Here is a 26,835-nt window from a genome sequence, read left to right as displayed (position 1 = left end):
GCTGCATTTGGAAGTCAGTCTTTTAACTCTACCAACTTTATTCTGCTCACTTAGAGAGCTGCAGTTTGCAAACCCATTAGTACAGTGCTCGGTATTCTTTGCTTACAGATCCTGCATTGTTCTCAAAACATTTTCCAACATTGATTCCAAAACACCAACAACAGGAGGATGGTTCAAGCTGTGCTCTGAAGCATTTGATTCTGTGCAGCACTGCAACCATAGCCTTGAACTGATTGTGCTGAATGTTGGCCTGACTGAATATGTAACCCTTTACCATCCCCAAACCATGGCTGGCTGAAAGACTGAAAGCAGAGAGTAGGGGCAAAAGGGTAGTTATTCAGAGTGGCATAAGCTGGAACGTGGGGTCCCACAAGGAACAGTGCTGGGACCACCATTGTTCACAATTTATATTAACGATTTAGGACACCAAATTTGGGGGGGGGAATAGTCAATACATAGAATCATAGAATGATTACAGCATGGAAGCAAGCCATTCGGCCCTTCGAGCCCATGCCGACGCTCAGCTAGTCTCACTCCCCTGTCCTTTCCCCATAGCCCTGCAATTTTTTTCCCTTCACATTCTTATCCAACTCCCTTTTGAAAGATAAAATTGAGTCTGCCTCCACCACCCTTTTGGGCAGTCCATTCCAGGTCTTAACCACTCGCTGTGTAAAGTATTTTCTTACGTCGCGTTTGGTTCTTTTGCCAATCACCTTAAATGTGTGTCCTCTGGTTCTCGACCCTTCTGCCAATGGGAACAGTTTATCTCCATCTACTCTATCCAGACCCATCATGATTTTGAACACCTCTATCAAATCTCCTCTCAACCTTCTCTGCTCCAAGGAGAACAACCCCAGCTTCTCCAGTTTGTCAATGCACCTCAAGTCCCTCATTCATGGAATCATTCTCGTAAATCTTTCCTGCACCCTCTCCAAGGCCTTCACTTCCTTCCAAAAGTGCAGTGTCCAGAATTGGACACAATACTCCAGTTGGGGCCGAACCAGGTTCATCATAATTTCCACACCTCTAGTTATGAAGCCCAGGATCTGGTAAACCTTTTTATTTGCTTTCTCAACCTGCCCTCTCACCTTCCATGATTTGTGCACACATACCCCAAGGTCTCTCTGTTCATGCACCCCCTTTAGGATTGTATCATTTAGTTTAGATGTCCTCTCCTCATTCTTTCTACCAAAAGGCATCACTTCACACTTTTCTGTGTTACATTTCACCTGCTATGTGTCCGTCCATTTCACCAGCCTATGTTTTCCTGAAGTCTAACACTCTCCTCACTGTTCACTATACTTCCAAGTTTTGTGTTACCTGCAAATTTTGAAATTATGCCCTGTACACCCACGTCATTAATATATATCAAGAAAACCCTTTTACTATTTATATACCTATAGAAGACGTTTGGATCACCTTTTATGTTGGCTGCCATTCTATTCTCATACTCTCTCTTGGTTCTTTATTTTCTTTTTCATTTTTCCTCTGACCTTTCTACATAGAGCCTGATTCTCAGATGTATTTTGCAATCTGACATATGTCATACGCACTCTTTTTCTGCTTCACTATATTCTCGGTCTGTTCCATCATCTAGGGAGCTCTGATTTTAGTTGCCCTACCTTTCCCCTTGTGGGAATGTACCTAAACTGTACCTGAACTATTTCCTCTTAGGCAGCCCATTGTTCCACTAGTTTTGCCTGCCAATCTTTGATTCCAGTTTAAGAGGGCCAGATCCGTTCTCATCCTACTGAAATTGGCCTTCCACCAGTTAAACATTTTTACTCTAGATTGCTACTTGTCTTTTTCCACAGCTAATTTAAACCTTATGATACTATGATCACTGTTTCCTGAATTTTCAGCTACTGACACTTGCTCCACTTGATCCCAGAACCAGATCCAGCAAGGCCTCCTCCCTCATTGGGCCGGAAACATACTGATCAAGAAAGTTCTCCTGAACACACTTCAGAAATTCTTCCCCTCTCTCTGCCCTTGACACTATTACAATCCCAGTCTATATTAGGATAGTTGAAGTCACTCATTATTACTACTCTATAGTTCTTGCACCTCTTTGTAATTTCTCTGCAAATTTGCCCCTCCATATCTTTCCCACTATTTGATGGTCTATAGAAAACTGAGGAGATTGGCAACAAATTACAAGACGGCATTAATAAACTTGCAAAATTGGCAATTAATTTCAACACAGTTGTGAGGTACAGTTGGAGCGTTCGAAATCCAGAAATCTCGGGACCGAGGCCGTTCCAGATTTTGAGTATTTCTGGATTTCTGAATGTCTTTCCGACGTCCTGAGTCCAGAAACGCCCGGGCCGAGGTGAGGCGAGGTAAGTGGGGGGGGGGGGGGGAGAAATCGGTGGTTCCAGGTTCAGCAGCGTCAGCGGTCGGGAAAAACCTGCATTGAAGACCTGCCAAAAAGGCAAGTTAAAAGTTTTTATTTTTAAATTATTTAGTTTCTAAGGGTTTTGTGAATTTTAATTTTTGGAATTTTTGGAGGATGTCTTTCCCACTGCCTGGGCCCAACTTGCAGCGGAAATCGCTTTTAAAAAATGTCCAGATTTCAGAACATTTTCCAGATTCCGGATGACCCCGCCACGGATCGGCCCGGAACATTGAATTTCGGAACTCTGGATTTCAGAAGCTAAACCTGTATTACATTTTGGTAAGAAAAATAAGGAGGTAATACATTACTTGGAAAAGAAGCAGCTAAATAGGGTAGAGGAGCAAAGGGATCTGCGAGTGCGAATACACAAATCATTAAAAGACAGACTTCCATTTCTCATCATCATAGGCAGTCCCTCGAAACGAGGATGACTCGATTCCATGCCAAAAAAAGATGGGGTCACAGGTGTTTCAATGAAGGACCTAATATTCCAGATCCTGAACTACATGGTATAGGGTGGAAGATGCCTGTGCGTTGATTTTCTTTAACATGTGGTGGCCGTTGCACATCAGCCACCATACGGGCTTGACAGAGCCAGGTCTTGGTCCAGTGGCAAAGATTAACCAAGACAACTAGAGACCTGCTCTGCTGCACGGACCTAGTGTGCACACATATCGCAGTGTGGGCTGACCCGTGCTGCCCCTGAGCCAATGCTTCTTCTGGCCCCAAACTCGTGCCTCTCCTGGGCCTTGATCACACCCCTCTATTTCTATTGCACTTTTCACTATCTCAGAACATCCCAAAGTGCTTTACAGCCAATGAAAATACTTTTTTTGGGGGGAGTGTAGTCATTGCTGTAATGTAGGAAATGTGACAGCCAAATTGCACACAGCAAGCTCTGACAAACAGCAATGTGATCTAGACCAGATAAGTGACATTGGTTGAGGGATAAATATTGGCCAGGACACAGGGGATAACTCCCCTGCTCTTCTTCGAAATTGTGCCATGGAATCTCTTACATCCACCTGAGAGAGCAGACAAGCTGCGGTTTAATGTCTCATCTGAAGGAATGAACCTCTGACAATGCAGCACTCCCTCAGCACTGCACTGGAGTGTCAGCCTAGATGATTGTGCTCGAGACTCTGGAGTGGGACTTAAACCCACAACCTTCTGACTCAGAGGGGAAACCAGGCAGGTTAATAAGGTAATAAAAAAAAAGCAAACCAAGCACTAGGGTTAAAGGGATAGAATTGAAAAGTAGAGAAGTTATGCTAAAGTTGTATCGAATCGTGGTTAGATCACACTTGGAGCACTGTGTACAGTTCTGGTTGCCATATATTATATAAAAAGATATAGAGGCACTGGAGAGGGTGCAAAAACGATTTACAAAGATGATACCAGAAATGTAAGCTTATACCTATCAGGAAAGGATGAACAGGGGTTGGGCCTCTTTTCAATTAAAAAATAGAAGGCTGAGAGGTGACCTAATAGACATCTTTAAAATTATGAAAGGTTTTGATAAAGTAGATACAGAGAGGGTGTTTCCACGTGTGGGGAAGAGCAAACTAGAGGCCATCAATATAAGATAGTCACCAAGAAATCAAAAGAGAATTCAGAAGAAACTACTTCATCCAGAGCAGTGAGAATGTGGAACTCGCTACCACGGGGAGTGGGTGAGGCGAATAGTGTCGATGTATTTAAGGGGAGGCTAGATAAGCATATGAGAGAGGAGGGAATAGAGAGTTGTGCTGAAAGCGTTAGATGAGGAAAGACAGGAGGAGACTCCAGTGGAGCATAAATGGACTGGTTGGGCTGAAGGCTTGTTTCTGTGCTACATATTCTACATAATTCTATGAATTCCCAATAGATGGGACACTTCCAATTTGGAACAGGATAACCCTCAGAGTGCCGAGAGGGGATTTCAGTTTTAAACAGATGGTAAAGCTTCTCTTACAAAAAGCCCACGATTTCCTGATGAAGCATTATAAAACAGAATTACAAAGCAGGGACCATCAATTTATTGTTCAAGAATGGCATTTAAAAAAACAAACTGTATATACATTGCTGGTTACAGAATTATTATTTTTTCAAAAAAGGCCAAAAAGGTAAAACAAAACAAATCAAAAGATCAAAAGAAAGAGAAACGGTAAAAGTCAACAGTTCACTGCTCTTACAGGCAACCTCTTCTGCAGTAACAAAACCTACTGCGGCAAGGTTTGAAAAAGGTGTAATCAGCCTTAAGCGATCACCTAGGTAACCAGAAACCATCAACAAAAATCCTTACGCCGTTATCCAAGTTACAAATTACAGATAAATGCCACTAAAGTCCCTCTTCAGATTTAATAACCAAGCTGTCTCTGGACCAGCTTTGCACAATTTCTTGGTAGTTTCTGGTGGAATTCAGATTAAGCAGGATCAGTTTGGTTGCATCAAAGTTTGACCTTCCTCCTGTTGCATTCCACAGCTTCTGAACATAGATATGATTAGACAAATAAAGCAGTTCAACTCAAGATAAAGCTCTTGTAGCCTTCGCAGCTGAAGGTTGAGAACAAGAAACTGTGGAAGCCTGGTCTGGAAACAACTGGCCTTATTATTACTGGTATCTGTCGGTCCGTAATCGAAGTTGCCGAGGCAACAGGTTTTGGATTTTTATTACCTCGTTGATTTCTGGATGGTGTTAATTAGGCAAGGCCTTAAGATTTCAGTAAAAAAAAAAGGTAAATGATTTCTTATGCCTGCTTTACAAACAATTCTGTAACTATCAGTTTACAGTCCATTTTTTGATATCTGTCTTCTACGGGACTTTTAATAATAATGAGCCCACTGGACTAACACGATGTACTAATAAAATACACTTGAAACACATTAAATTACGTTACTTTAGGAAAGACCTCGACACAAAAATGCTGAAGTCCCCAAAAGGACAAAATGAAACCGCCAACTGGTTTTGTTGTTAAATAGCTTTACCTTTGTGAAAGGTGTCCTGGTCGGGTATAAAGAAAGCTCCTGCACACATTCCAGCCAACACCACAAGCTTCATAAACCAGAACCTAGACACAGAATACAAACATTAACACTCTGATAAAGAAAAGCCTCATTCTAAAATGGAACTTCAATGCAATCATTCATCAAGTAGGCCCAGGGGCCATAAAGGACACTGACCCATTGTGGAGGTACGCTCGCCAAGCTTTACTGGTTTTCACATTGATCATCAGGAGGAATAAAATGAAGAAGAACAAGGCCATTCCAAAGCAGACCTTGTAAACAGCGGAGTAGCCGACAAGCCTTTCACAACCAGCACCTGCCTGAATAGTTTTACAAAATTGACTATAGAAGGGAACCTGGAAAAAGGAGAGCAAAAATAATAAAAGATCATTGTTTTCTACCATTGGCTGATCAACTGCTCCTGTATTTCACCTACACCTTGTATTCTGCCTCATGTTGATCCATCACAGAGCACTATGTCTATGTCCGTGGAAGGATCTGTCCAAACCATCTTGGCCAGTGGCTGTAGGATGCAGAAACAATAAGTTGCTGCTATAAGGGAATCAAAGACAAGAACACGCAACTCGGTCCAAATTTTGATGGAGTGTTAATATTGTAATATTTGCTCACATAGAAACATAGAAACATAGAAAATAGGTGCAGGAGTAGGCCATTCGGCCCTTCTAGCCTGCACCGCCATTCAATGAGTTCATGGCTGAACATTCAACTTCAGTACCCCATTCCTGCTTTCTCGCCATACCCCTTGATCCCCCTAGCAGTAAGGACCTCATCTAACTCCTTTTTGAATAATAAAGGTTAATAAAATAATTAGTGCCCACTGAGGAAACAACAAACAACAGCAAGTGCTAAATAGCTCTAAAACTTTTATTGCGCTCACTTAGAGGGCAGCAATTTGCAAATCCATTAGTACAATGCACGTTATTCTTTGTTTATAGTTCCTGCACTGTTCTCAACTTTTCCCATTTCAGAATCCAAAAGGGAAGAGGAAGGTTCAAGCTGAGCTTCGAAGCCTTTGTGTGCAACCTTCACCTTTGGACGTACTGAATATTTAATCCTTTAACATCCCAAAATGATCAATTCCCAATACATGGACATTTCAAATTGGGAACGGGATAACCCTTAGAGAGTACGATAAAGGCCTTTTGGTTCTGAACAGATATACAAGTTCCCCTTCATATAAAAATCCACAATTCTCTGATGAAGCATTATAAATCAGAACACTCCCAACACTTAGTATTTTATTGTCATTTTATGCTTTTCTGCACACCCTCACCAACCCCCCCCGCCCCCGCCCCACACCCCTTACTACCCCGCCCCACACCCCTCCCCTACACCCCTCCCCTCCCGCCCCACCCCCCCCACCGCCTCCGCCCCACACCCCTCACCACTTCTGCCCCACACCCCTCCCCTCCCCCCCCCGCCGCCCCACACCCCTCCCTCCCCCCCCACACCCCGCCCCTCCCCTCCCCCCCACCCAGCCCCTCCCCCCCCACACCCCGCCCCTCCCCCCCTCCCCACACCCCTCCCCTCCCCCCCCGCCGCCCCACACTCCTCCCCTCCCCGCCCCTCCCCTCCCCCCCACCCAGCCCCTCCCCTCCCCCCCCCCACACTCCTCCCCTCCCCGCCCCACACCCCCCCTCCCCCCCCACACCCCGCCCCTCCCCCCCCCCACACCCCGCCCCTACCCCCCCCCCACACCCCACCCCTCCTCGCCCCCCGCCCCTCCCTTTCTCTTCCCAACCATCATTTGGTTAGTGGCTAAACAAATTCAGGACTTTCTAAAATGAAACACAATTCAGCAAGCATCTAAATGAAGGTTAAACTAAGTTCAACAACATCCAAAACAGGTATGGTACGTTACTGAACTAATAATCCAGAGGATTGAACTAATAATCCAAAATTCAAATCCCACCATGGCAGTTTGAGAATATGAATTCAGTTTAATACAAAACCTGAACATTTAGAAAAAGCTAGTATCAGTGAAAGTGTCCATGAAGCTGCTGGATTGACATTAAAACCCAGCTGGTTCACTAATGTCATTTAGGGAAGGAATAAATCAGACTTCGATGAACTATTCAAATATTGCATCATCAATTTAGATTTTATAGATTCTACTTAATTTCCTTAAAGATTATTAAATTATACAACTTCCATATTTTTGATTTGAGTCGGTATGTAAAGTCCCAATAACTTTAATTAGTGTAAATCTATTATCTGGTAATTCAGGATTTACTGGAGCTGAATGTGGTTACAGACAGTACGGATAAGTGTCAAGACAGTCACATGGCAATTTATCGTAAAGCTTACATCAAGCTGGCCTTAAAGACGCAATGGCATGATTGGTTACTTACATGCGTCTTCAACACTTTACCTACAGTCGGCGACATCATGAGAAAGCAGACAATGGTTCCTAGAATGTGGTAGAGAGTATACATGACTCGGGTCCCCGTGGAGGTTTTAATATTTGGGCAGCAGCTGCAGCAGAGAGAGCAATCGTTGGAGCCGCAGAAACAGGCCAGCTGAGAGTAGAAAGGAAACAGAAGTTTTTAGCAACTTATTGAAAACCAGTTACATCAGCTATAAACATTCATCGGTTCTTCACAAGGTCGGCTCTGGTGAGGTTGGCCCTTTAGCCAGGTTGAACTAGTTGCTACAATCCAATTTTGGAATCACTTCGCGAGATGGATGCTGTACATAAGAACATAAGAATTAGGAACAGGAGTAGGCCATCTAGCCCCTCGAGCCTGCTCCGCCATTCAACAAGATCATGGCTGATCTGGCCGTGGACTCAGCTCCACTTACCCGCCCACTCCCCGTAACCCTTAATTCCCTTATTGGTTAAAAATCTATCTATCTGTGATTTGAATACATTCAATGAGCTAGCCTCAACTGCTTCCTTGGGCAGAGAATTCCACAGATTCACAACCCTCTGGGAGAAGAAATTCCTTCTCAACTCGGTTTTAAATTGGCTCCCCCGTATTTTAAGGCTGTGCCCCCTAGTTCTAGTCTCCCCGACCAGTGGAAACAACCTCTCTGCCTCAATCTTGTCTATCCCTTTCATTATTTTAAATGTTTCTATAAGATCACCCTCATCCTTCTGAACTCCAACGAGTAAAGACCCAGTCTGCTCAATCTATCATCATAAGGTAACCCCCTCATCTCCAGAATCAGCCTAGTGAACTAGTGAATCGTCTCTGTACCTCCTCCAAAGCTAGTATATCCTTCCTTAAGTAAGGTGACCAAAACTGCACGCAGTACTCCAGGTGCGGCCTCACCAATACCCTGTACAGTTGCAGCAGGACCTCCCTGCTTTTGTACTCCATCCATCTCGCAATGAAGGCCAACATTCCATTCGCCTTCCTGATTACCTGCTGCACCTACAAACTTTTGGGATTCATGCACAAGGACCCCCAGGTCCCTCTGCACCGCAGCATGTTGTAATTTCTCTCCATTCAAATAATATTCCCTTTTACTGTTTTTTTTCCCCCAAGGTGGATGACCTCACATTTTCTGACATTGTATTCCATCTGCCAAACCTTAGCCCATTCGCTTAACCTATCTAAATCTCTTTGCAGCCTCTCTGTGTCCTCTACACAACCCGCTTTCCCACTAATCTTTGTGCCATCTGCAAATTTTGTTACACTACACTTTGTCCCTTCTTCCAGGTCATCTATGTATATTGTAAACAGTTGTGGTCCCAGCACCGATCTCTGTGGCACACCACTAACCACCGATTTCCAACCCGAAAAGGACCCATTTATCCTGACTCTCTGCTTTCTGTTAGCCAGCCAATTCTCGATCCATGCTAATAAATTTCCTCTGACTCCGCATACCTTTATCTTCTGTAGTAACCTTTTGTGTGGCACCTTATCGAATGCCTTTTGGAAATCTAAATACACCACATCCATCAGTACGCCTCTATCCACCATGCTCGTTGTATCCTCAAAGAATTCCAGTATAAATTAGTTAAACATGATTTCCCCTTCATGAATCCATGTTGCGTCTGCTTGATTGCACTATTCCTATCTAGATTTCCCGCTATTTCTTCCTTAATGATAGCTTCAAGCATTTTCCCCACTACAGATGTTAAACTAACCAGCCTATAGTTACCTGCCTTTTGTCTGCCCCCTTTTTTTAAACAGAGGCGTTACATTAGCTGCTTTCCAATATCGCCGATTGACAGATGTTAGAAGTTAGAATTAAGAAGCTTATTTTACATGTCTTTAATTAATGAATAACCTTTATGTTTGTAACTTCCTTTATGTGCATTGATTGGATGTAAAACTCGCTTATAATTGATAGAAAATGGCCAAAGGCTGAGAAACAAAGCATTATGGTAAATTGAGCCATTATTATGTTACTGCTGATACAGCTTCATTTAGAACTAGAATGATCAAGGCCAAAATTATTAATCAATAAGATAAAGGTATGCAGCATGTACCATTACTTATCATAATTTTGTAAAGCCAAGCTGAGTATAATTCTGTGTGACATAGTCTGTATAATTGTTCTCAGAGAAGTGATTCTTGCCACAGAGAGGGAGGGAAGATAGAGATAACATTATTGTAAGGCTGAAACAGCTGCAGATTTTCACAGCATTTCAATGGGAGGAAAAGGGTATAAAGTAACAGCTCTTCCATCAGGAAGGCAATGTGAATCAAGACAACAGGAGATAAGGAGTCAGCTCCACGGTCAACTCGAGAGGACGCTATTGAGATTCAGGCTGTGACTATAATTTGTTAAGTATTACTTTTTGTAACAGAACATAATTTACTTGATAAATCTCAGTTGCTTTTACTCAATATACCTGTATTAAAAGCATTTGTTATAATCTGAACAAGAGTCTCCTAGTTTGAATTAAATATAAATCCTGCAAAGAGTTGAATTGCTATAATTAGCAAAGCGGCAAAAAGCCGCTATGTAGTTAAAAACTACAATGCGAATGAGATAACCATTCAGCCTATTTCAGCTCATCCATGCCTATCAACCGCCAATCACAACACCTAGCTCATTCTTAAACAATTTCAAGGATTTTGCCTCTATTACATTATCCTGAAGAAAATATCATCTATTGATCGTGTGTTGTATGAAGACGAAAGTCCTGGCATCAGTCCCTAATTTGCCTCTACTAGTGTGAATCTGAGCCCCCTTATTCTAGCCCAAAGTTGGTACAGTACATTGTGGCATGAAAAGACACTTACAGGCCGATTCCCCAATGTTATGAGAAATTGTGAACAGTGATATTAGATTGTCAAGTAAAAAGGAAAAGCATTACCGTCTGTGACACTGTATTCGGAGTTTTTAAACTCGGGTTGTCTGGGCTGCACAATTGTCTGTGACTGAGAGTTCTGTCTCCTGATCAACATTTCTCCCTCAGTCCAACATCAGGGGAATAAAACATATCCACTGGCTATTCAAAACTCATTAACTTGTGGGATCTTGCTGTGTGCAAATTGAGTGCAGCAAAATAAGGGCTACAGATTCTGAACAAATATTTTGTATGTCTTTACAGTAGAGTAATCTAACAATATCCCAACAGTAGATAATCAAGGGGCTATAGAGGGGGAGGAACTTAACACAAACACTAAGGAGGTAGTAGTCAGTAAGATAATGGGACTAAAGGCAGATAAATCCCCTGGACCTGATGGCTTGCATCCTAGGGTCTTAAGAGAAGTAGTGGCAGGGATTATGGATGCATTGGTTGTAATTTTCCAAAATTCTCTGGATTCTGGGGAGGTCCCAGCAGATTGGAAAACTGCAAATGTAACGCCCCTATTTAAAAAAGGAGGCAGACAACAAGCAGGAAACTATAGACCAGTTAGCCTAACATCTGTGGTTGGGAAAATGTTGGAGTCCATTATTAAAGAAGCAGTAGCAGGACATTTGGAAAAGCATAATACGGTCAGGTGGAGTCAGCATGGATTTATGAAGGGGAAGTCATGTTTGACAAATTTGCTGGAATTCTTTGAGGATGTAAGGAACAGGGTGGATAAAGGAGAACCAGTGGATGTGGTGTATTTGGACTTCCAGAAGGCATTTGACAAGGTGCTACATAAAAGGTTACTGCACAAGATAAAAGTTCAGGGGGTTGGGGGCAATATGATGACTGAGGATAATTGAGGATTGGCTAACTAACAGTAAACAGAGAGTCGGGATAAATGGTTCATTTTCTGGTTGGCAACCAGTAACTACTGGCGTGCCGCAGGATTCAGTGCTGGGACCCCAACTATTTACAATCTATATTAACGACTTAGAAGAAGGGACGGAGTGTAATGTAGCCAAGTTTGCTAATGATACAAAGATAGGGAGAAAAACAATGTGTGAGGAGGACACAAAAAATCTGGAAAAGGACATAGACAGGCTTAGTGAGTGGGCAAAAATTTGGCAGATGGAGTATAATGTTGGAAAGTGTGAGGTGATGCACTTTGGCAGAAAAAAAATCAAAGAGCAAGTTATTATTTAAATGGAGAAAGATTGCAAAGTGCTGCAGCACAGCTGGACCTGGGGGTATTTGTGCATGAAACACAAAGGATAGTATGTAGGTACAGCAAGTGATCAGGAAAGCTAGTGGAATCTTGGCCTTTATTGCAAAGGGGATGGAGTATAAAAGCAGGGAAGTCTTGCTACAGTTATACAGGGTATTGGCGAGGCCACACCTGGAACACTGTGTGCAGTTTTAGTTTCCATATTTACGAAAGGACATGCTTGCTTTGGAGGCAATTCAGGGAAGGTTCACTAGGTTGATTCCGGAGATGAGGGGATTGACTTATGAGGAAAGGTTGAGTAGGTTGGGACTCTACTTATTGCAATTCAGAAGAATGAGGTGTGATTTTATCAAAACGTATAAGTTTATGAGGGGGCTTGACAAGGTGGATGCAGAGAGGATGTTTCCATTGATGGGGGAGACTAGAACTAGAGGGCATGATCTTAGAATAAGCGGCCGTCCATTTAAAACTGTGAGGAGGAGAAAGTTCTTCTGAGGGTTGTAAATCTGTGGAATTCGCTGCCTCCGAGAGCTGTGGAAGCTGGGACATTGAATACATTTAAGACAGAAATAAACAGTTTCTTAAACGATAAAGGGGATAAGGGGTTATGGAGAGCGGGCAGGTAAGTGGAGCTGAGTCCATTATCAGATCAGCCATGATTTTATCGAATGGCAGAGCAGGCTCGAGGGGCCGTATGGCCTACTCCTGTTCCTATTTCTTATGTTATGTTCTTATAACAAACATTCTACCTCAAAACAAGTAATTATACGAAAGCACTTTGGGACAACCGTGTGAAGCATAAGAACATGAGAATTTGGAGCAGGAGTAGGTCATTTGACCCCTCGAGCCTGCTCTGCCATTTAATAAGATCATGCTGATCTGATCTTGGGCTCAGCTCCGCTTCCCTGCCCGCTCCCCACAACCCTTCACTCCTTTATCGCTCAAAAATCTGTCTATTTCTGCCTTAAATATGTTCAGTAGTGTACAGTACAGTAGACACCTCAAGTCGCTGGAGAAATATCACCAACGATGTCTCCGCAATATTCTACAAATCCCCTGGGAGGACAGGCGCACCAACATCAGTGTCCTCGTCCAGGCTAACATCCCCAGCATTGAAGCACTGACCACACTCGATCAGCTCCGCTGGGCAGGCCACATAGTTCGCATGCCAGACTCGAGACTCCCAAAGCAAGTGCTCTACGCGGAGCTTCATGGCAAACGAGCCAAAGGTGGGCAGTGGAAACATTACAAGGACACCCTCAAAGCCTCCCTGATAAAGTGCGACATCCCCACTGACATCTGGGAGTCCCTGACCAAAGACCGCCCTAAGTGGAGAAAGCACCTCGAGTCTCAACGCAGAGAGCATGCAGAAATCAAGCGCAGACAGCGGAAAGAGCATGCGGCAAACCAGTCCCACCCACCCCTTCCCTCAACGACTATCTGTCCCACCTGTGACAGAGTCTGTGGCTCTCGTATTGGACTGTTCAGCCACCAAAGAACTGGACTGTTCAGCCACCAAAGAACTCACTTCAGGAGTGGAAGCAAGTCTTCCTCGATTCCAAGGGACTGCCTAGGATGATGATGATGATAAATATGTTCAATGACTCAGCCTCCACAGCTCTCTGGGGCAGAAAATTCCACTTCATAAGTCAACCCACTCATCTCCGGAATCAACCTAGTGAACTTTCTCTGAACTGCCTCCAATGCAAGTATATCCTTCCTTAAATAAGGCGACCAAAACTGTATGCAATAATCTAGGTGTGGCCTCTCCAATACCCTGTACAGTTGTACCAGGACTTCCCTACTTTTATCCTTGCAATCACCTTTGCAATAAAAGGCCAACATTCTATTTGTCTTCCTGATTATTTGCTGTACCTGCATACTAACTTTTTGTTTCATGCACAAGGACCCAGAGATCCCGCTGTACTGCAGCATTTTGTAGTTTCTCATTTAAATAATAATTTGCTTTATTTTTCCTCCCAAAATGGATAACCTCACACTTTCACACATTATACTCCATCTGCCAAATGTTTGCTCAACTAACTTAGCCTGTCGATATTCCTTTGCAGATTTTTTGTGTCCTCCTCACAACCTGCTTCCTCACCCATCTTTGTACCATCAGCAAACTTGGTTACATTACACTCGGTCCCTTTATCCAAATTATTAATATAGATTGTAAATAGTTCAGGCCCCAGCACTGATCCCTGTAGCACCCCACTAGTTACTATTTGCTAACCAGAAAATGACCCATTTATCACTACTCTCTGTTTTCTGTTAGTTAACCAATCTACTAACCATGCTAATATATTACCCGGTGAGCTCTTATCTTCTGCGGTAACCTTTTATGCGGCACCTTATCGAATGCCTTCTGGAAATCCAAATACACCATATCCACTGGTTCCCCCTTATCCACCCTGCTCGTTATATCCTCAAAGAACTCTGGCAATTTTGTCAAACATGATTTCCCTTTCATGAAACCATGCTGACTCTGCTTGACTGTATTATGCTTTTCCAAATGTCCTGCTACTGCTTCCTTAATAATGGATTCCAATATTTTACCAATGCAGATGTTAGGCTAACTGGTCTATAGTTTCCTGCTTTCTGTCTTCCTCCTTTAAAAAAAAAATAGGGGCATTACATTTACGGTTTTCCAATCTGCTGGGACCTCTCCAGAATCCAGGGAATTTTGGTAGATTACAACCAAGGCATTCACTATCTCTGCAGCCACTTCTTTTAAGACCATAGGATGCAGGCCATCAGGTCCAGGATACTTGTCCACCTTTAGTCCCATTATTTTACTGAGTACTTTTTCTTTAGTGATAGTGATTGTTTTAAATTCCTCCTTCCCTGTAGACCCTTGATTATCCATTATTGGGATGTTTTTAGTGTCTGCTACCGTGAAGACCGATACAAAATATTTGTTCAAAGTCGCCACCATTTCCCTGTTCCCCATTATTAATTTCCCAATCTCATCCTCTACGGGACCAACGTTTACTTTAGCTACTCTCTTCCTTTTTATATACCTGTAGAAGCTCTCACTATCCGTTTTTATATTTCTTACTAGTTTACTCTCATATTCTATCTTCCCTCTCTTTATAATTGTTTTAGTTATCCTTTGCTGATTTTAAAAATATTTCCCAATCCTCTGGCCTCCCACTAATCATGGTATGTTTGTGTGCCATTTTTTTCGATTTGATACCATCCTTTACTTCCTTAGTTAACCACGGATGGTTCTCTCCCTTCTCAAGTCTTTCCTTCTCACTGGAATATTTTTTTATTGAGAGTTATGAAATATCTCCTTAAATGTCTGCCACTGTTAATCAACCATCTTACACGTTAATCTATTTTCCCAGTCCACTTTAGCCAACTCTGCCTTCATACCTTTGTAATCGCCTTTATTTAAGATCAGGACACTGGTTTGAGATCCAACTTTCTCATCCTCCAACTGAATTTGAAATTCAACCATGCCAAGGCCACTCTTTCCTAGAGGATCCTTTACTATGAGATCATTTATTAATCCTGTCTCATTACACATTACCAGATCCAAGACAGCCTTAAAAGTGTAAGCATTTCTTCAAGGAAAAGTGGCGATTCAGAGTCAGGGTTCTGGGGACACACCCAGAAGTGACAAATGGAAAAATAAATCTCTGCTTATTATAGAAACTTCATCAAAATACAGACAAGAAGAATTCTAACTTTCACTGTTTTATCAGGGCAATGGGGAGAAGGCAGTGCACCAGGATTGGATTCAGCTAGCAGAGCTGCCACTGACACAATGGGCCTGTTCTGGACAGCAAACTTCTATGGCTCGATAGTCACCTCTCCTTATTTTGATGCAGAATGTTTGTCGTTATGTTGGCACTCATTTTGCACACAGCAAGGTCCCACAACTTAGTGTGGTTTGAATGGCCAGTGGATATGTTTTATTCCCCTGTTGAGGCCACACCTGGAGTATTGTGCACAGTTTTAGTCTCCTAACTTGAGGAAGGACATTCTTGCTATTGAGGGAGTGCAGCAAAGATTCACCAGACTGATTCCCGGGATGGCGGGACTGACCTATCAAGAAAGACTGGATCAACTGGGCTTGTATTCACTGGAGTTCAGAAGAATGAGAGGGGACCTCATAGAAACGTTTAAAATTCTGACGGGTTTAGACAGGTTAGATGCAGGAAGAATGTTCCCAATGTTGGGGAAGTCCAGAACCAGGGGTCACAGTCTGAGGATAAGGGGTAAGCCATTTAGGACCAAGATGAGGAGAAACTTCTTCACCCAGAGAGTAGTGAACCTGTGGAATTCTCTACCACAGAAAGTAGTTGAGGCCAATTCACTAAATATATTCAAAAGGGAGTTAGATGAAGTCCTTACTACTTGGGGGATCAAGGGTTATGGCGAGAAAGCAGGAAGGGGGTACTGAAGTTTCATGTTCAGCCATGAACTCATTGAATGGCGATGCAGGCTAGAAGGGCTGAATGGTCTGCTCCTGCACCTATTTTCTATGTTTCTATGTTTCTATGTTTCTGACCACTTCCAATCCTCATCATCTCATAGGCAGTGCCTCAAAATCGAGGAAGACTTGCTTCCACTCCAAAAGTGAGTTCTCAGGTGACCGAGCAGTCCATTATGGGCATTATAGTCTCTGTCGCAGGTGGGACAGTCGTTGGAGGAAAGGGTGGGTAGGGAGTCTGGTTTGCCGCACGCTCCTTCCGCTGCCGGCACTTGTTTTCTGCATGCTCTTGTCGAGGAGACGCGAGGTGCTCAGCGCCCTCCTGGATGTTGTTCCTCCACTTAGGGCGGTCTTTGGCCAGGGACACCCAGGTGTCGGTGGAGATATTGCACTTTATCAAGGAGCCTTTTGAGGGTTTCCTTGAAATGTTTCCTCTGCCCACCTGGGGCTCACTTGCCATGCAGGAGTTCCGAGTAGAGCACTTGCTTTGGGAGTCTTGTGTCGGGCATGCGGACAATGCAGCCCACCCAACGGAGCTGGTCGAGTGTGGTCAGTGCTTCGATGCTGGGGATGTTGGCCTGATCGAGAACACCGACGTTGGTGTGTCTATCCTCCCAGGGGATTTGCAGGATCTTGCGGAGACATCGTTGGTGGTATTTCTCCAGCGATTTGAGGTATCTACTGTATATGGTTCTCGTCTCTGAACCATACAGGAGGGCGGGTATCACTACAGCCCTGTAGACCATAAACTTGCTGCCAGATTTGATACCACTTCCAATGGACCGGTTTTGTCAACAGCTCATTCAATGGATGTAACACTGTAGCCAAATTTAGTAGGAGCTTCCCATAATAGTTCAAAAGACCAACAAATGATCGAAGTTCAGTGACATTCTTAGGAGTGGGTACATTTCTGATTGCATCCAGCTTTCCCTTGGTTGGAATGTAAACCCATCTTTTTCTACTCTGTGCCCATAGTACTCCACTGAGTTTTGAAATAACTCATACTCGTGAGCAGTCACTCGTACTCTGTGCTTCTCTAGCCGTTTGAGCACTTCATTCAATACGTTATTATGGATTTGCCTGTTTGGCGCTGAAATGATTATGTCATCTGAATCACATATTACCCCTTCAATACCTTGCAGAATCTGGTTCATCACCCCTTGGAATATGGCGGGGGCAGAAGACACTCCAAATGGTAGCCTATTTAACTGATATTGGCATAGATGAGTATTTATAGTCAAGCATGACTTGGATTCCTCATCTAGCTCAATTTGTAAGTAAGCATTTGTGAGATCCAACTTTGAGAAGATCGGACCATGTGTCAGTGCTGTGAACAAATCTTCCACATTTGGCAATGTATTGGGGAGATTACTCTCTAGAACTTGGTTTACGGTTACTTTATCACCACACAATCTTGCCTTACCATCTGACTTCAGTACAACAATGGGTATAGCCCAATGACTTAGATCTACCTTAAGAAATAATGGGGCTGAAATTGCAGTCGGAGGCTTCCCGCGGGCAATTGCCTCCGACCTGAAATATTTCTACAAAAGTACCTCGTGGTCCGGGAGGAGCATGGAATTCCGTTGGGGAGGCCGTCTCTTCCTGCGCTGCGAAGCGCGCTCCCGTCCTCCAGATTCCCACGCAGAAGGTGCAGTCACATGTGACTGTTCAGCCAATCAGGTACTGTATTCCACAACTTTCCCATTAATAGCAATGAGAACTCCGTATCTATGAGTTCTCATTGCTATTAATGAGAAAATAAACCCAAACACATAAAAAATAAAAAACAGACCTCACATAATTAAAATTAAAGTTAATAAATATCTTATCGAAAAAAAAATTCCGTGTTTTTAAAAAGTTGTTTTAATTATGGTTAAAAGTAAATGTAACGTAGTGGGCAGGGTTTTTAAAAAATAAAATGTGTTTTTATTAAATATAATTTTTTATATTTTTGTATGTTTTTAAACACTTACGCCTGTAAAATCAGGCGCAAGAATTTTGAGGACATTTGCTGGGCAAGATATGGGTAAATACCGCAATCTTGCCCTGCAAATATCCTCGCTCCCGAGATACGGAGGATCTGTCAAGCTCCAGCTTGACAAATCGGAAAAGCCGGTTTTCAGCGCATGCGCATTGTGGTCTTGCGTCCTTCTGCACTCTGACACTTGCCTTGAAGTCTTGGATCGAACTGCCTGTTTTGCGGAATACCTTTGGATATTGCTTGATGACGTCAAGCTTTCGATGCAAATTTCCTTTCCATACGAAAAATCTCATTCTAATCCAGCGTCAGTGATCCCAACCAATCTCTACCTATCATGGCAGGCTTGTCTCCTGCCATTACTATGAAAGCCAAGCTTCGAAAAGGATTCTTGTATTTCACCGGTACGGTGATACGTCCTACATCAGAGATTTGCCCTCCTGAGTAGCCTCGCAGCTCTATCTTTGATTTCTCCATCGAAAAATCACTCAACTTGTTGAGATATAGCGATTTCGGGTACTAAACTCATAGATGCACCAGTGTCGATTTCTAACGGTATCCTGGTTCCTGCAATGTCTACTTGGATGACGATATTTCGCGAATCGCTGTTAGATACCTTAGTGCTCCTGATGACATGTTTCTCCAAAACCTGCTCGTCCTGTTGCTTCTCTTCAATGCGATGTAGTGTTTGCCGCTTTCTACTTCTAGCATTGAAGGTCGGTTTACTCTTCAGTCGGCACGCAAGGTGCCCAGTTTCCTTGCAGCAGAAACATTCTGCCTTCACAGATGGATAGCTTTGAGCAATGTGTTGTCCGAGGCACTGATAGCACAACTTCAACGCACTGTTACCATGGCCAGTTGCTGAGGCCTCAGGGCCCAACTGACTTTTACTTTTAGCCTGTAGGCGATTCACCTCGGTTTTCCGTCGACTGGAAAAGGCGTGAAATTCTCGGGGGTATTGGTCGGCCATATCCATCAACATAGCTGTCTGACAAGCTAAATAAAAAGTCAAGTTAGGGGTTGCCAACATTTTCCTTCTGATTTGTTCATTTTTCAACCCACAAACAAAGCGGTCACGCAATGCTTGGTCCTAAAAGTTTCCGAAATGACAGTGAATGAATAGCTTTTTTTAAAGCTACAATGTACTCACTGATACCCTCATCAATGAATTGATTCTGTGTTCCAAAAAGATAACTTTCAGCAATTCCCAGGGGCTCAGGATTGTAGTGCTGCTCCAACTTGGTTAGAATCTCCGTCAGAGGCATGTCCCTTGGCTTGTTGGGAACAAGCACATTTTTCAGGGATTCATGCACCTTGCGGCCTGCTTCAGTCAAGAAAATAGCCCGTTTTCTTTCTAAAACGCGGTTTTCATCATCGGTGGCTCCGATGATACTATTCAGTGAAAAATATTTCTAGCCGCTCCACATATGCTCCGAAAGTCTCTCAGTCACAATGGAACTCATCCACGCACCCTATTGTTCCCACAGGTGCGGCCATCTGGACTCTGGCAACATTGATAGTTCAGCCAAGTGTGCCTGAAATTTACCTTGGATTTTTAGTTGTTCTCAAAAAACAAAGAGCCTCTCAAAGTCTCTCAGTCAGTTGGCGGGATTATCCACCAACAAAAGTAACAGCTAGGGAATCCAAACATCCTATCCTCATGGCCAATCTGTGATATCTTTAGAGACCACGAACAGCACACACTACAAGATGGCTCCTCAACAGAAACTGTCATCATGTGACTTTGCAACATGACCTTTTTATTGTTAATCCATCAGTAGTTGCATTACATCAGTAGTCCACTAGGGCCAGCCCACACTGCGATATGTGTGTGCGCACTAGGCCCGTGCAGCAGAGCAGGTCTCCAGTCGTCTTGGTTAATCCTTGCCACTGGACCAAGACCTAGCCCTGTTAAGCCCGTGTGGTGGCTGGTGTGCAACAGACACCACACATTAAAAAAATCTACGCACAAGCATCTTCCACCCTTCAATATGTAGTTCAGGACCTGGAATATTAGGTCCTTCATTTTAACGCCTGTGAACTCATCCTTTTTTGGCGTGGAAGCAAATCATCCTCGTTTCGAGGGACTGCCTTTGATGATGACGACGACGACTAGGTGCAGCTCTATGACACTAGACTGTTCTTGCATATCTCCTAACATAACAAGTATTTATATAGCGCCTTTTACGTAGTGAAACGTCCCAAGGTGCTTCACAGGAGTATTATGAGATTAAAAATTTGACACCGAAATGCATAAGGAGAAATTAGGGCAGGTGACTAAAGAGGTAGGTTTTAAGGAGCGTCTTGAAGGAGGAAAGAGAGGTAGAGAGGCGGAGAGGTTTAGGCATGGAGTTCCAGAGCCTAGGGCCTGGGCAACAGAAGGTAACAGACAGCAGCATCAGCAGAGACCTGGGTGTGGGCCACCTGACCCCCAGAAATGTTAAGAGCTTTTTAGATTATAGACAGTGCATGGTCCTATGGGACCAGTGAAGAACACATGAACATCACATTTCAGCAGTGCAGCATTTGGAAAGTTCCGTGCCGAGCCTTCACATAAAAATAAGCTAACACGAGCGTAGAAAAAAAATGATTTCAGAAAGCCACAAATGAAAAACATTTTTGGTGTTTTACATCCTTCGAACTGTAAGAAGGGTGGGGAGACTTTTTACATTTCACTTTCTGGTTATTTCTATTTCCATCTCTCTCCATATGTTTCATGTTAACATCAAATATTTGCTTTTTCGAATAACTTGTGCATGAAAGAAGCATTCTTTCCTTTGACAAATCTTGTACATATGAATGTTTATGTAAGCATCCGGTCACATTAATTAAACCTTCCGCTTTCCCTCCCAACCTTCTGGACAAGCTGCAGTCAAGTACAGTAGTGTGCCGGTCACATACCAGAGTGCTGGGGTGATTGAGATGTGGGTTTTGGTGTTGGTGCATCTGTACAGCAGCAAAAGGACTCCTTAAGAAGTTTGTTTTTTGTGTTTGTACTAGTTTTCCCCATGTTTTCATATTAAATACTTTGTCGGGAGATAAAGAGAGAAACTTTTCTGGCTTGTTTTGCTGAACTTCTGGCAAAAATCACATTAGAAGCTTCTGTAGAGAAATGGCTGGAAGAAGATAGAAATGCAACAGGAGTTAGTTAATCTGGCCTCTGGGTAAAGTCATCAGTATTCAATACAATGGTGGGGGAGAGGCATGGTATTTTATTTCTGAATAATAATGATTTATACAGGTCCTTATCAAGAACATAGGAAAGCATACAACCAGCAACTATCCTCCTTCCTCAGAAACTGTCTCCGCCTCGGACTTAATCCAAATGGATTCCAACTGAAATTCCATCCTTCATGTTTTGGATCCACCCAGGATTACAGATATCTCCGAGATAGTCAGCGTTCCTCCAACCACTGCTCTCGCCGCATCCTGGGATCTACACTCAACGCCATGCGTCGTCACATGCACACTCGCGACGTCTCTCTTCAGCAGCACCGACTCACTATCTCTAAGCTGACCTGGTCCGCAGTTCCATTTCATCCTTCGTCTCATCCCGCACCAAAAACTTTTTTCCTTCCTTTCAGGTATCAAGGATCATAAACTTCAACAACTCTTGGCCACCAACACCCCTCCGGAACCTTCTTCCCCCACACTTCCCTCTGATCCATCCCTTCTTCCAATCTCACCCCCCGCAGTGTTTTCACTATCCTCTCTGACCCCGAACAATCAGTCCTCAGCAAAGGCCTGAGCTTCATCCTCTTACGCCCCCACCTCAATGCATTTAGAGCTCAGCACGATGCTGAGCTCCTTTTCCGTGCGCCTCCATGCCCACTTCTTCGATCAGGAGTCTTCCCCCTGCACAGCTGACCTTTTCTAAATTCTTGCTCTACCTGGATGCCTCCCTCCATGGGGTGGGGGGGAGGGGGGGAGAAAGAGAGAAAGACATGGGTGGGGGAAGACACTGGTGGGGTGGGGTGGGGTGGGATGGGGTGGGGTGGGGGAGAAGACGGATCACGTTCTTCCAACCTCCTACAAGAGACATCATTGAAATGGATGATATCCATAAGTCATGACACTGTCACTATTGACTTCATGCCCAATAAACCTGTTAACAATCCGTATACAATGCCCCATCTATGGTGGGGGGAGGGGGGGGGGGGTGGATGTAATTAGACTGGGGTAAATCACTTTGGCTGGGGGAGGGTTGTACCTGGACTGGGGTACGGGATTTCGGCTGGGGAATGGATGTACTTGGACTGGGGTAAGGCACTTCGGCTGGCCCTTGCTATCTTCTGGGGAGCTCTGGCCTTTGTTATTTCAGAAAGTCAAAGTGGATCTAGCTACAATTTGCAAAGTCGTAAGACCTTGGGATGGGCGGTTAGAAGAACATAAGAAATAGGAACAGGAGTAGGCCATATGGCCCCTCGAACCTGCTCTGCCATTCAATAAGATCATGGTTGATCTGATCATGGACTCAGCTCCACCTCCCTGCCCTTCTCCCCATAACCCCTTATCATTTAAGAAACTTTCTATTTCTGTCTTAAATTTATTCAATGTCCCCGCTTTCACAGCTCTCACAATGCTTTTCCTCCCATCTTTGTATTGTCAGCAAACTTGGCTATGTTACACTCCGTCCCTTCTTCCAAGTCATTAATATAGATTGTAAATAGTTGGGGTCCCAGCACTGATCCCTGTGGCACCGCACTAGTTACTGGTTTCCAACCAGAGTATGAACCATTTATCCAGACTCTATTCTCTGTTAGTTAGCCAATCCTCTATCTATGCTAATATATTACCCCAACCCCATGAATTTTATCTTGTGCAGTAACCTTTTATGTGGCACCTTGTCAAATGTCTTCTGGAAGTTCAAGTACACATCTACTGGTTCCCCTTTATCCACCTTGTTCGTTACATCCTCAAAGAATTCCAGCAAATTTGTCAAACATGACTTCCCCTTCATAAATCCATGCTGACTCAGCCAGTTCCAGTTACACATTCCAGTGAAACTTCAGGGTGTGGCTTATCCTCCAAGGGGAACAATCATAGATAAACTTGGAGCATGGTGGCCATTTTCACAGTGCAAATAATCACGTCCATTAAATTGACAGGTCTGTAGTTTCTCACTCAATTCTTAAAGTTAATGATGCCATAAACTAGTAACGTCATGAGCACAAAACATAGCACAATATCAAAGGGCTGTCCCTACACCCCAATGTTGCGCTTTTACAAGAGGCAATTAGACCTTCAGCAGGTGCTGGACCCGAGCCAGCAGATGAAGAACAATATAAAAGTGGTTTAACAGGTGTGGTTTTCCTTTAGTTGTAGAAGGTGAGAAAGCCTCGTGAATAGCAGCGTGGCAACGTGTGCAAAGGTTTAGACAGAAAGAGCATTCTCAACAGGTTACAGAATTCCCCGTGTGTAAATAGTAGAGGGTGGATAACAGAAAGCATGCAATTTACACATACAGAAGAGTAGGTTTCATCGGAAATCTTCCTGTCCACTCAAGTTAATAATCCTAGACTAGATGAGAGGATGCGCTGTCTCTAAACCTAGTCAGTTTAGCTGAAGAAAGTTTATGAGCCATCACAGTGACTTCTTCCTCTAAATGGTATACCAAAGCCAACTGCTAGCTAGACACAAGACAGCCCTAGCCTTATTATATTTAATTGAATTAAATTTCCTTTGTATATTAAAATAAAACTATAAAAACTGCCAGTGAAATGAATGAATAAGAAAGAATCCATAGAATAGCCTCTATGTGTGCCTGTCACTTGGTTAAATCAAAGCTTTCTTGTGACCTAGTCAAAGTGCAGCTCTTCAACTGTATTATCAACTGAATGCCATGTTATTCATTAATTCATTTGAAAAAAAGTTGCTTTTGATTTTTGATTCTCAGGCACCATAAGACAGAAATAGAGGACATAGTTGTTACTAACTCTATTCCACTAATAAAACCAATATTGGCACACATCAATAATTACCCCATTAATATTTCACAGAACTGCATCAGTCCTCGAATGTAAATAAAATCTCTATTCCAGTAAAATACACACAAATGAGCTTCCTGTCTCTGCCCTGCTCTGAGTCATCGTGGGACGTCCCTCAGTGTCAACAGTAGTAGTAAAAGCAAAGTAAGGAACTCCCAGTCACAAATGGTACTGCTCCAGAGGCACTTCAGTAACAGGAGCTCTCAGCAAAATCACCAAAAATCACCAGATGATTAATTTGGGATGCATTTCCAACCAGAAAATAAAATTGAACATTGTGGACAGTTGTAACATGTTGTATGCCCAAATTGGCCATTATCTTCATTAGTAGCTGGCGGCTCTTTACTTTGCAAAGCTCCAATGACATCCAGTTGAGAATGTACGGCCAGGTAAATAAGAGGAGATAGCCCCATGTACATCTACATCCTCAATCAGGATGCAACCCACCAAGCACATGAATGCAAGAGACAAGGCTGAAGTGTTTCAAGAGTCTTTAGCTAAAACATGGCCAATTCTACTCCTGAGCACACAGCCATCTAGGATGCCAGTGTCCAATCAATTTGGTTCATTCCAAGGAACAGTGAGAAGTGACTGAGTGCACTGGACACAGCATAGGCTATAGGTCCTGACAACATCCCAGCTGTAGTGATGAAGACCCGCACACCCGAACAAAGTGCTCTCCTGCAGCTATGATACTGGTATCTATCCAACAATAAGGAAAATTGTCCCGGGGATGCCTACTCCACAAAACACAGAATAAATCTAACCTGGCCAATTATACAGCATCCACAGTATTTCGCTTATGTAGAATCTTCACTGTTCTGAGATAGAACAGCAAACAAATGAACTTTATTACTGTTATCCCTACTTTTTGAAGTTTTTATTGTGACTCAACAGGCTTGTTTTTAATTAAAAGCTTGCCTCAAATCACAAAATTCATATGAACGAGCCGACAGATTTGAGTGTGCAGTGGGCTTTATTCATGCAACTTGGCACGAATGAGAGAGTTTGGTTAATCTCAGAAACTTTTAATTACCTCAATATTAGCATGCGATACTGAGTTTCCATGATGCAGCTGCAGATCACAGCACTGTCTACTCTAACAGATGCCAGCAGTCGCTCACACTTCTGCAACAAAAGTCTAAACAAACCTTTCATCGAGGGCAACCTCTACTTTTCAAACTTTTGCTTCTTTGAGAAAGTCTTAAATTACTATCAGTTTGAGTAGTCAAATCCACAGATGTGCTAATACAGGGAGAAAGCTGCTGAAGACTTACAGACAAGTTCCAATTTGCCCATGCTGATGTACAACAGATGTCAGGATTCCATTAGATCTTTTTTGATCATCATCATAGGCAGTCCCTCGAAATCGAGGAAGACTTGCTTCCACTCCAAAAATGAGTTCGCAGGTGACCGAGCAGTCCATTATGGGCATTACAGTCTCTGTCACAGGTGGGACAGACAGTGATTGGAGGAAAGGGTGGGTGGGGAGTCTGGTTTGCTACACGCTCCTTCCGCTACCTGCGCTTGTTTTCTGCATGCTCTCGGCGACGAGACTCGAGGTGCTCAGCACCCTCCCGGATGCTCTTCCTCCACTTAGGGCGGTCTTTGGTCAGGGACTCCCAGGTGTCAGTGGGGTGTTGCACTTTATCAAGGAGGCTTTGAGTGTCCTTGAAACGTTTCCTCTGCCCACCTGGGGCTCGCTTGCCAAGTAGGAGTTCCGAGTAGAGCGCTTGCTTTGGGAGTCTTGTGTCTGGCATGCAGACAATATGGCCCGCCCAATGGAGCTGGTTGAGTGTGGTCAGCGCTTCGATGCTGGGGATGTTGGCCTGATCGAGAACACTGACATTGGTGCGTCTATCCTCCTAGGGGATTTGCAGGATCTTGCGGAGACATCATAGGTGGAATTTCTCCAGCGATTTGAGGCGTCTACTATATGTGGTCCACATCTGAGCCATACAGGAGGGTGGGTATCACTACAGCTCTGTAGACCTTGGGCTTGGTGCCAGGTTTGAGGGCCTGATCTGTGAACACTCTCTTCCTCAGGCGGCCGAAGGCTGCGCTGGCGCACTGGAACCTAGTGATCGATGTCTGCTCTTGCTGATAATAGGCTCCCGAGGTATGGAAAGTGGTCCACATTGTCCAGGGCCGATCCATGGATCTTAATGACTGGGGAGGGGGGGTGCTGTGTGGCAGGGTCAGGTTGGTGGAGGACCTTTGTCTTACGGATGTTTAGTGTAAGGCCCATGCTTTCGTACACCTCGGTGAAGATGTTGACGGCGACTTGGAGTTCAGCCTCTGAATGTGTGCAGACATAAGTGTCATCCGCATCAGTAGTTCGACGACAGAGGATGGGACAGTCTTGGATCTGGCCTGGAAGGGACGAAGGTTGAACAAGTTCCCACTGGTTCTATAGTTTAGTTCCACTCCAGCAGGGAGCTTGTTGAGTATGAGGTGGAGATTTGCAGCGAGGAAGATCGAGAAGAGGGTTGGCGCAATGATGTAGCCCTGCTTGACCCCGGTTCGGATGTTGA

General features: G+C 43.8%; 1 protein-coding gene across 2 annotated transcripts in view; it reads right to left on the bottom strand.

Annotated features, from left to right (window-relative positions):
- Positions 1 to 26,835, bottom strand: part of serinc5 (serine incorporator 5) — a 102,486-nt gene that overhangs the window by 40,710 nt on the left and 34,941 nt on the right. The window contains exons 1-4 of one of the 2 annotated variants that reach the window (XM_070879739.1): positions 21,216 to 21,347; positions 7,756 to 7,923; positions 5,561 to 5,739; positions 5,366 to 5,448 (exon numbers count right to left, since the gene is read on the bottom strand). In XM_070879739.1, the coding sequence (XP_070735840.1) occupies positions 5,366 to 5,448; positions 5,561 to 5,739; positions 7,756 to 7,923; positions 21,216 to 21,332 (547 nt within the window). In that variant the 5' untranslated portion in view covers positions 21,333 to 21,347. Of the gene's footprint in view, positions 1 to 5,365; positions 5,449 to 5,560; positions 5,740 to 7,755; positions 7,924 to 21,215; positions 21,348 to 26,835 lie in introns of those variants that run through there. The other variant, XM_070879740.1, reaches the window with a different exon arrangement.

Source organism: Pristiophorus japonicus, chromosome 1 (assembly GCF_044704955.1).
Source record: "Pristiophorus japonicus isolate sPriJap1 chromosome 1, sPriJap1.hap1, whole genome shotgun sequence".
In the NCBI taxonomy this organism is placed as follows: Eukaryota; Metazoa; Chordata; class Chondrichthyes; family Pristiophoridae; genus Pristiophorus; species Pristiophorus japonicus.
This window is presented reverse-complemented; position numbering and strand designations above follow the sequence as displayed.